Below are 11455 nucleotides of genomic sequence, written 5' to 3'. Positions count from 1 at the left end.
CGCTTGGGTTTTTCCCCCCCACAACTGGCAACCCACTAACCGCCGCTAAGAGACGTGTTTAACGTTAGTGAAACAAGGGTTGATGTTAAATATGGGAGAGGACCGATTTACATGGTTTACAAACATTATCCAGCTCAAAAATTTATATTTAATATGTAATGGGACGCAGTATGTGTCATGGTTTATTACTAATCCAGTGCATTATGTGAGTAGGCTAATATGATTTTCTAGAAAGCGTGCAACTCTGTTTCCATTTAACGTTTTGATGTTAGTAGAAATATCGTTTCTTTACAAAGCCGAACTGTAAAGTACCACGGCACTGAATAATAATGATTCATTGCGATCAACCTCCAGTCTGTTCACATTGCGAAGCAGACTGAATTAAAGTAATTCAGTGTAAATAGTTGGATTTCGTAGATCTGGCGCCCGTCCCACAACAGTCCACCGATGCATTATTCCCATCATCCCATAAGAGGATCTCTGCAGCATTATTAAAGAGGATGACATGAGTGATCCAGAAACATCTGGAATGAATCATGAAGATGCTGAGGAACAAACAGGTTGGTGTCTGTGTTTGATTCAGTGTTATTTAAGAGACATTGAGATAAAGCTGAAGTTCACCAGATGTAGTGTCAGTGTCAATATATTAACGATAAATAATGTAGAAAATGCATCAGTTGCCTTGGACATTTAGATGGTATTACCGAGAAAATGCAAAACACATTTTACAGAACATTCACTTTTACCGGTGTAATAAGATGAGAGCCGAGTTTGTGTTGCATTTACACCGTTTTGACCAGCGGGTGCCGCCAAAATCTGTTATTTTTCGATGGGTTTTGAATCACTTTTCGTGTGAATGAATCATTCGATTCCAAAGATTCAGAGTTTCGCAAAGCTTCGTTTCTCACGTCACTGGCGGGCCGTTTACGCCCTCGTCACCGCCCTCGCGCCGACGTGGCCAATCGGCCGGCGCTGGCCTGGCGTGACGTCACGCACCAGCCAGCTCGCGAAACAAAAGCCGTGCGCGCGCCCCGCTCCTCCCCGCCGGATGCTACCGACAAAACGCGGACCCGTTCGTTTTTTTTTTTTAGCGTCAATGTTTGTTTTATAGGATTTCCCCGCGCCGTACGCGCGCGTTTACGCCGCCGAAGCGCAGATCTCGACACTCGCGGCGAGTGTTTTTGTCTGCCGCTCGAAGCTCCGAGGGATTCTCGCGAGAGTAAGTGGATCAGCGCGTGGCTGGTTTGTTTGTGTTTGCGCTTCGGATCGTTTCAAAGCTGAAACCGCAGGACGCTATTGGGTCGCGTTGCGATTGTGCATACGATGAAAACGTTCAGGCGTTTTAATTCTGCGACATGTTTGGCCGTATGTACCTTTAAAACTCCTCGTTTCGCGTGCACGGACTTATTTATGCGCCGTTTAACGGTTTTTCTGGAGGAAAGGAAACGAGCAAAAGTTGCCTGTCAGTCAGCGGACGTTAAATTGAATGTTTTAAAAATAGGTTTGTGTGTCATCTTCGGTGTTTACGTTCAAAGGTCACGGTGGAAAGAGGTTCAGAGATAATCTAATCACGCTTTTTTTCCAGTCAGTTACCCTTTATCTGCCTCAGATTTCTAATGTTGTGAAATACACGAACCCAATCAGAGGTGAAGGGTGAGGGGGAGACTCTGGTAAACCGTTTGATTTGATCTTTTGTGTACGTCGACAGTGATTCAGAGACGGAGTGATGCTGTTTCCTAGTTTGGGCCCGCTGTCACTTCTGCAAAGTTCTTTCCATTCCCTTTGTCTCGCCTGTTTTTGTCTTTAAAAGCGTGCCCACTTCCTATTACCTATGGAATTTGCATATGTTCGTTATCCATTGTGGATACCTCACTCAACCCTTATGCAAACAAGCTCTGAGACGTTTGTGTACTTGTGTTTGTTTGAGTTTAAACACTGGGTTCGAGCTTTGTGTCCTGTACTGATCAAAAAGTAAGTCAATCAAATAAAGACTTGGCATATGTCAGTCAAGAGCAGCATCACACCTTTAAAGTAATAATGAAATGCATGTTCTTTAATCTTACCCTATCCCAATGTCACTAAAAACCTGTATGACTTTTTTTTTTTTTTTTTTTTTTTTTATACAAGGTTCACGCGATATTTTCATACTGACCACTTGATCTGACTTTGAATTTTGTCTCAGTGGTTGTTTGAGCGTGTTGTTATGGTCCGTATGAATTTTCGTCTTGCATAAAGTAAGCTGTAGAAAGAGACTTGACCGCCGTTGGTTTTCTGCATTGTGATGTTTGCAGTTATTGCTGTTATATTTATTCAATATTTTTTAATTTAAACAAAAAATTCTAACAGTAAACTAATATTTTCAAGACATTCCGATTAGTAATAATATTTTATATCGTGCATTTATTGCATTAAAAACATGGAAAATTCAATTTAAATAATGACAGCACTGAAATAAAAAAAATCATAATAATAGGCTTCGTTTTCATTATAAAAGAAATACAATTAATATTTTGGGCTTGCGTTTGATTAATTGCTAATCGAATTAGTATTATTCTTATTTTTTAATTCATCCACAAGTGTTTGGTCACCTGGGCTTGTTAATGATAAATGTAAATACTGATTTTTAAAAAAATTTTTACTGTTTTTAAGTGCAATAATGTGTTTAAAGCACATGTTCAAGCGAATGGCCTCGTGAAGAGTGGCTACTTTTAATTTTCTTTGCCTCTGTTTTCTGCTGTTTACTCCTTCCAGCTGAGGTCAAGCTCAAAACTTCTTTTTTTTGTTATGAGCATGCTCAGAACGAGAGAGGGAAGCAGGAAGTCTCAGTAGCTACGGTTTCCTCTTCCTCTTTCCTTCATCTCATTCTATTTTCAACTCTTTTATTTTTATGGGTCATGCAAAGACGTGTTCTCTGCGCCGGGGTCAAACGGAGGACGAGGTCGCCACGGAAACAAAAAAAACGCTTTAGGGGTCTTCATTGACGTGACGTTGAACTCTGTCTGACCTTTGAACTTTATTGTGACTGGCTGTGAAAGTCATGCTGGTGGAGACGCTGGCCACATGTGGTGCTCTTGTCCATGACAATATAACATCTAAAGAAGTTATTAGTACTGACAGTTTAGTGCTATGCAGAAAAAGGTGGCACGGTTTTAGGGGGAAAATGTATTTGCAAATTGTTTGTTAGTTTCTTTATTGATTGACAGATTGCTAAAAATTGCACTTCAATGTCAATCAATGGATAATAGTAGCATTAAATATATTGTTGCTGGTAAGTACTATTATTAGTATTAAATAAAACAATAAATATTACTATTGTATTGTTACAATAGTATTATTATTTTATTTTATTATTTTTTTTGCAATGCAGCTTTACAGCAGAAACGACATATTTATGGCTGTCTTTTTTCTTTTTTTTTAAACCATAATTGCAACTTATTTGTTTGATTAAACACAAATCCATATTATTTTGATTATATGATTATCTTTTTATCTATGCACAGTATAATACTTTCTTCACTAATACAACATTTATAGCACCCAATGACTTACATGACTGCTTTTAAGCACAAACAGATTATGCAATGTATCAGAGAGAAAACAAATATATTATTTAAGGTTCAAATGAGAATTCGTGCATTTATCTAATTTATTTAATTTACTTTTTATGTACATTTTTGATGGGATTTGTCCCGACCGAGGCTGTACTCAAATCTGCTTCAGTGATCTATCGATTCTTTTGTGTCACAGATGCACGGCACCTGTGGAGATCTGAATGTTTTCGATGTACGTTTTTAACGTAGAACACTACAACCATGAATAATGCAGGTGTGACAGATGGAGGGTGTCCTGTAGTCGGGCTTGACCAGCTGCTGGAGTGTCCACTTGCACGACTGCTCTCTCTCAGCAGTGTTTACCTCATGAAAGTGACTCGCAAACGCTGAAAAACTGGGGGGGGGATGTTGAGTACGCAGCTTTTGCTAACACATTATAATATAACAAACACTTAAAAGGAAAGCGTGCATAAAAATGGAAAATGCTAATGTTTTTGCGTTAGATGAAAGTTTTTGTATGTGTGTGTGTGTGTGTGCCGACTGATGAAATTCTCACTTCCTGGTTCTGGCTGGGCACAGGTAGCGTTTCTCCTAACAGAACACTTCTTTGTCTCCGTGCAGAGTTCGAGGCCTAATAAAAGTGGTCCGGCTGACGTGGATCCTCCTTCAGTCCTGCCGTGATCCGGAAGGTGAGTGTTTGCTCAGTTATTCGCACTTACACCACACTTTATTCCAGTGAATCACCGCCGTCATGAGGGAGTAGAGAGAGGGCGAGCAGCGGAAAGTCAGGCATGTGTTTGGTGCTCGTGGAGGGAGGAGAGCTGCTCTGGAATCACTCCACTGTGAACTGCTTTACCCCTTTTATTTCTTTTTCGTTTTCTCTCTTTTCTCCTGCTCTATGCTGACACAGAGGCAGCAATGCATGGAGGGTAAGCTCAGACTTTGTTCTTGTGTGTGTGTGTGTTGTCTTCTGTTAAAGATAATACCTTAATGATAAAACCTTGTATTCTTCATATTTCTTTCGTTACTGTGTTCATGTTTAGTGCACTGAACGCACTTAATATTCAGCTTAATATAACTTCTGCTGCATTTCGTAATTTCTATAGCTATATTATATTATTTGTTGTTGTTGTTGATAATATTAAATTGTTCAAATGATTTGTATTATATCACAACGACAGTAGTAATAATATTAGTAATAATTAAAATCAATATCGTAATTAAATTAAAAATAATAATCAGTACATAGTTGTAGTAGTAATAAATGAAAATTAAAAAATAAAGGACATAAGCAAACTTTAAATTAAGACACTTAATAATAACAACAATATTTATTTATTGTTATTTTTAATAGTATATGCAAGTTATTCAAATTATATATTAACAGCACAACCACAATAACAGGCCAAATTTTAGTAATTTTTATTGTAATAAACAACAATTAGTCAAAGAAAAAAGTAAAGATATAGTTAAAAAAACAACCAGTAATACAAATAAACTGAATTGAGAACAACTGTAAAATTGCAATACAGATTTTTGTTTATTTCTTAATATTTAAATGTTAAAGTCACCATTATATCAACATTATAAAAACATTAACTTCCCATCCCCTTGCAATGAAATCTCATCATTTTCTCTTTTTTATAAGCCTGTTTAAGTGCTGTATTTTGGGTGACATAGAAATGAGGTCTTTTCTCATCACTTTCTTCTGTTTGCTTTATCTTGCTCTCTTAGTTTTTTAGGATGTGAGTGTGTTTGGTTTAGACCAGTCCAGCTCATTTCCTGAGAAGGGTTTGGCTCTGGGGATCTATGTTCAGTAACAAAACTGGAACAAGTCTGATTCATTTGTAAAGGATGCGACCAAAATGACTCCTGTTACTGGACTAGGTTTTGGACGGTGCGAGATTGCTTTTGGCCCTGACTGCACGTTTGCGTTTCTTTGGAGCTCCGGAGGAAATACTCGCATCCCATCCATTCTGTCAGTCTCTCGGTAGAGTGTGAACACAGGCGGCTCCTTCAAATGGTGTGAAAACTAATATTAGTCTTGAGAAGTGTCTCTTCAGTGAAGTGCCCACAGCTTTTTTAGTCCTTTTTTAGTTGTTTTAGGCCTGAAGCCATAAAGGGTAGAACTAAGCTAAATATATATATTTTTAATTTATTTGCTTAAATGTTGTATTGCGTGTTTTCAAATCAGTTATACTGTTATGTAAATATTACATATTGGTATAAATGACAATTTTTTTTGTACATTTATCTGTTCAGTATTATGAATGATTTCAACCTTACTGAGTTGTTTCAGTAAACCAGTATTTACTTCAGTGTTTTTTTGTTTTAAGAAAATAATAAATAAATTTATTAAAATAATATATATATATATATATATATATATATATATATATATATATATATATATATATATATATATATATATATATAATTAATTATTTTAATGAATTAAATTTATATAAAATATTGGGGCTCATAAATTGCTCTAATAAAATTAAGGGTAAGGCTTACAAAAGATATCTAGTTCAAATAAATGTTGAATAAACTTTAATTAATCAAAGAATTCTGAGGAAACAAATGAAACTTCCTGAAGGCTGCTGAAAGTCTCATTGCTGAAAAATAACCATTTTATTCTACAGTAAAAACAAATGATAATATTTTACACCTCAAAAGGAATAACTGTAACCTCTGGAGGACTCGGTCTCCGAAATGAGATGCAGCTAGAGTCTGTTGTTATTGACATCTCGGGAATCATGACGTCATTGTGCGTGAGAGTTCAAGGGAGAGTCCAAGTGTACTCAAAATTGACACACCTAGTCTGCAATCTGTTCATTCAAAGGGGTCATATAATGTTTTTCCTTTCTCTTTGGGGTGTTACAAGCTGTTAGTGCGTAAAGAACCCTGAAGTTTCAAAGACTAAAGTCTCCAAACCAAAGAGAGATTCTTTATAAAAGTTGACTTATCCACACCCCCCTAAAATGCCTCGTTTACTTCTCTGCATCACAGTGTGGATTTAGTTTCATAACACCACCCAAATGTTCGCACAAAGAAAGAAGGCGGAGCTATTATTCTGGCTGCAGTGTTGCTGCCGGCGCCATGTTCTGGAGACGCTGTGTGCGGTTGTGAAAGTGAAACGGCTTTTGTTTGTGCTTTCGAAAGAGGACACACTAGAATTCAGTGGTTAAGTTGTATTTGCAAAACGGCTCAACCTAAATATTAGTGTGTTCAGCGTATTCACAGAGAACTGAATCTGGAGAGTAGCATATGCTGGCTGTAAACAAAGGCTGTTTCTATAAAGTGGGGCAAATCCAACTTTGCAAGGACAGTCTGGCGCTTCTGACTCGTAAGTGCGTTATATTAATTACAGAATCTGTTACTATTTCGAGCAGTGAGTGGTTTGTCGTTTCTGTGATTAATGAAGGCAGGCACGGTAATGTTTAAGCTGCTTAACGCAACTCAGTCGTACAAAGTCATTATAATGAGTAATTATGTCCCCACTCATTTGTAATGCGTTTTATTGTTTTTGTCTCATCGCCCCAGGACACAGCATCACAATATGTTAAGAGGTGTAACATTTCCGTCACAAGCTTGAGGTATTCGGCCTATCACAACACACTGGATGGCTGGCCAATCAGAGCACACCTTGTTTCTCAGAAAAGCTTTGTAAAGAGGAGAAACAATGTACAGCATATGGAAATTAATGCATCTTTGGAAGCTTAAACCGCATAAGTATTGGATTACACAATACACAAAATAATGTTCTTTTTAGCAACATCATATGACCCCTTTAAAGTGCAGCAATACAAAACAACACACTGTGTCACCCTCATCCACAACTAGCTTCCTTACTCTCTTTCATTTTACCCTACAGTGCCACCCGCTCCTCACTGGACGAGTTCTCGCACATGGGACCGTGTTGCCTCTTCTAATTGGCTGCCGCTCTCCGGCCCGTGCTGCTCATGAGGTAACACCGGCTGTGGTTGTTGATGCCCGTGGCTGGGCCGTGATGGGTCAGAGGGTGTCGGGTGTGGTGAAATCCGCTGATGAGCCGGAGACGAGCGAGCTGGCGTATCCGCCAGTGTGCGCGTCGCTCCGTAGTCGCGGCGTCCCGTTACCCGCCCGCCTGGAGCTGCTGTTGGACATGCCGCCGGCGGGACCGGAGAACCAGCTACAGCACGCCTGGAACCCAGACGACCGCTCGCTCAACCTCTTCATCAAAGACGACGACCGGCTCACGTTCCATCGCCACCCGGTGGCCCAAAGCACGGACTGCGTGCGGGGAAAAGCTGGGTTTACCCGCGGTTTGCACGCTTGGACTTTGCGCTGGCCCGTACGGCAACGCGGCACTCACGCTGTGGTCGGAGTCGCGACTTCTTTGGCTCCCTTGCGAGCCGTCGGATATTCTGCGCTAGTCGGTAGCGACGCCGAATCCTGGGGTTGGGACTTGGGACGAGGTCGACTTTACCACGACAGAAAGAGCCGGACTGGTCCTGCGCCGTCGTACCCGGAGTTTATCGAGGACGAGGAGGATGAAGGGACGTTCTCTGTGCCTGAAGAGATTCTGGTGGTTCTGGACATGGACGAGGGAACGCTGGGATTCTGCGCTGATGGGAACTACCTGGGTGTAGCATTTCGTGGGCTGAAAGGAAAAAGGCTGTACCCGATCGTCAGCGCCGTGTGGGGTCACTGCGAGGTCACCATGACGTACGTCAACGGATTAGACCGTATGTATAATTTTCAGCTTTTACTGCTTCTGTTTTTCTTTCTTGTATAGTGTTTTCCGTAATCGCCCGTCCTTGGGCACTGCTCCGGGTGTGTGTGTGCTTCAATGCAAAGCCCAAATTCCCAGTATGGGTCACTATACTTGGCCTAATGTCACTTCAATTAACTTCAGTGCTTGTTGATTTCAATCCAGCCTTGCTGTTGCTCCATGAGGAGAGTCATTGCGCAATCATTCGTAGTAACTGGGAACAACATGTTTGCGTGCCGCAGATCTAGTACTTTTCTGTAATAGCAGTTTTTAGAAATTATGCACCTATGAAATGATTCCCATATTGTTGGCACGATGAACACAAGCATGTTTCCAAACTTCTCTGAAAAGGCAATGTAATGGGGGTTTTGCATGGTTGCAACACTGACCATGAATTACAGAAATTATAAGTGGCATTTTATTCATTTTTCTACTCCCAAAAGCCCACTTATAGTTGATCTAAATATGATTGGATATGCATGCCTCACGTAATTTATAAAATTCACTTGCTGAGCTGCAGAATCTTGTTGTTAAAATTTTTTTTTTTTTTTCTTGAGCCAGTGTACACTGCTGTTAAAATGTCTGGGGTCTGTCATGATCATCAAAGCTGCATTTATTTGATTAGAAAATACAATAAAACAGTAGTATTATGAAATATCATTACAATTTAAAAAACTTTTTATAATTGTAGTGCTTTTTATATAATATATTGTGTGTACTGTGTATAACTACGTGTGTGTGTGTGTATATATATATATATATATATATATATATATATATATATATACACACACACACAGAATCTAAAATATAAATATATACATGTTAATATTTTCAAAATATACTGTGTGTATATGTCTATACATATACACAATACACACTAATATTATGTAAACAAAAACATATTTTGGAGCCAATATTTTGATTAATTATTTGACGTCAGTCATTTTAATATTTTAAAATTTTATTTATTCTTGTTGTGCAAAGCTGAACTTTCAGCATCGTAACTCCAATCTTCAGTGTTACATAATTCTTCAGAAATCAGTCTAACATGCTGATTTTCTTATCACATAATAATAATATTATTATTAATGCAAGTTATCAAAAAAGTTTTTGCTGCTTAATATTATTGTGGAAAGCGCAATTTCTTTTTTTTTTTTTTTTTTTTTTAAAGAACCACAAACATGAAACAAGTCTTGTGTAAAGTTATGAATGTCTCAATACTTTTATTTAGAAAGGGATGCATCAAGTTATTTTCTTTTACATACTGACCCCAGACTTTCAACAGGTCGTGATGAAGTCAATTGTCAAGTTCCACTAACGCCTTTCAACACCATTTAAATTATAGTGCAAACAAATGTTATTCAAACTGATTTCCACGCTTTTTACATTCCGTCGATGTATATCTTGCCTCTCTTGTGCCTTTTGCCACGTCACGACTGGAGTCGTTTAGCTTATCTGGGATCAGTGCTGGTCTTTGAAGTCCTAACGAGTGTGTTCACATGATCGCCTGAGGTCATTGACCCCTGACCCTAACTGACCTCTGCTCTGTCCCCGCAGCTGAACCTCTGCCCCTGATGGAGCTGTGCAGGAGGGCGGCACGACAGGCTCTGGGACGCCACCGAATCCATCACATCCAGTCCCTGCCACTGCCACAGACGCTCAAGAACTACCTGCAGTACCAATGAGACACACACACACACACACACACAGCCAAAAAGTCTCCTGCGCTCAGAAATGACCTGCAGGGCTGTAGAAGCTTTGTGCTGTGCACAGACTTTAATAAAGTTGTCGTAGGGATGGACAGATCTGACCAGCCGGACAAGTATCTGGTTTTCTAAATGATTTTGAGGTGACTAATGAGAAGGTGTTTGTATTTGTGTGTGAGAATGACTCGAGTTCATGTCTTCCATGCAAATCATTTTCTTAAGAGTTGATGATTTTTGCTTTTTCTTTCACTTTTATCTAAACACTAAGGACCTAGTTTTCTGGACATGAATCTAACGTAATTATATTAGACCGATGCATTTTATTCCAGAAAACGGCTCCTTATTCTTTTCACCAGTCTTAACTAATACACATCCGCAGTGCCTGAGATCTTTTTTTAAAATCCTTTTCCGTTCGTGTTTGTTATGAGTTTATTCGGTTTGTGATCATGACGAAGCTGATTAAATCGGTTTTCGGGTGTTTTTAGCGTATAAACGCCACTTTGAAACGTTCCTCGGCGTCTGTGAAGCAGATTTTTACAGATCTGATTTTTATATGAAACGAACACTCGTCTTTTTCACGGATCAGACGGAAACCCGCAAGACGGCAGACACGACTTTGTTCTTTTGTGACCTTTGAAATGTGAATAAAAATAAAACTCCAAAGCCAAACCACGTCTGCTCCTCTTTAACTTCTGTAGTCTCGCTTGCTTCTAAAAATTAAATGTTTGATAAATGTGGTGACTTGTTTTCAAATTAGTTTTCACTAAAGAAACTCATTTACAATTTTCTTAACTATCAGAGGCCCGTTTCATAAAACCAGTTTTAAGCCAGGTTTATTGCAGTTAACCTGACTTGTCAGTTTATTTGGTTCAAAATAAAAAGTCAGGTTTATGAAACGAGACCCAGGTTTACATTTTATTTATATATATATATACATTTATATATATATATATATCTATCGATATATATATATATTTTTTTTTTTTTTTTTTTTGAAGAATAGCGCGTCTATCAAAAAAACTGCATCACAGCACTATACTTCCATTTAATGCAGTTATTTTCTTTAAAATTGTTCATATTTGCACCACAAAACCAGTCATAAGTTGCGCATGTCTATTTGTAGCAATAGCCAAACAAACGCTGTAGATTTCAAAATGATCTCTTCTTTTTCTTCAATGCCAAAAATCATCTTCCATGAAGATATATCAAAAATTTTCTACCGCAAATGCATTACAATTTAATCTTTGATTGATATGCTTTGCTAACGACTTCCTTTGGACGACTTTAAATGAGGTTTTGTTATGCTTATTTATTTTATTTGCAAGTCCAGATATTCAAATCTGGATCTGAAGCCAAGCATCAATGGAAAGCTGATTTATTATGACTGGTTTCATGGTCTCGTTTAATTTTAATTAAAAAAAATAAAAAAAATTTAAATA

General features: G+C 38.4%; 1 protein-coding gene across 3 annotated transcripts; it reads left to right on the top strand.

The window, feature by feature from the left end:
• The first annotated feature begins 99 nt into the window (after positions 1 to 99).
• On the top strand, positions 100 to 10685 carry spsb4b (splA/ryanodine receptor domain and SOCS box containing 4b). Of its 3 annotated transcripts, XM_043258753.1 has the most exons (5): positions 1005 to 1219; positions 4173 to 4240; positions 4462 to 4480; positions 7429 to 8281; positions 9868 to 10685. In XM_043258753.1, exons 4-5 carry the CDS (start codon positions 7564 to 7566, stop codon positions 9993 to 9995), a joined length of 846 nt encoding a protein of 281 aa, XP_043114688.1. In that variant the 5' UTR covers positions 1005 to 1219; positions 4173 to 4240; positions 4462 to 4480; positions 7429 to 7563; the 3' UTR covers positions 9996 to 10685. The 3 variants fall into 3 exon arrangements, with proteins under 3 accessions (XP_043114687.1, XP_043114688.1, XP_043114686.1); XM_043258752.1 differs by lacking the exons at positions 1005 to 1219; positions 4462 to 4480 and adding an exon at positions 100 to 560; XM_043258751.1 differs by lacking the exon at positions 4462 to 4480.
• The last annotated feature ends 770 nt before the right edge of the window (positions 10686 to 11455 follow it).

The sequence above is a fragment of the Puntigrus tetrazona genome, chromosome 15, assembly GCF_018831695.1.
Source record: "Puntigrus tetrazona isolate hp1 chromosome 15, ASM1883169v1, whole genome shotgun sequence".
In the NCBI taxonomy this organism is placed as follows: domain Eukaryota; kingdom Metazoa; phylum Chordata; class Actinopteri; order Cypriniformes; family Cyprinidae; genus Puntigrus; species Puntigrus tetrazona.
Note: the sequence above shows the minus strand (reverse complement) of the source record. Positions and strands in the feature narration are given on the sequence as shown.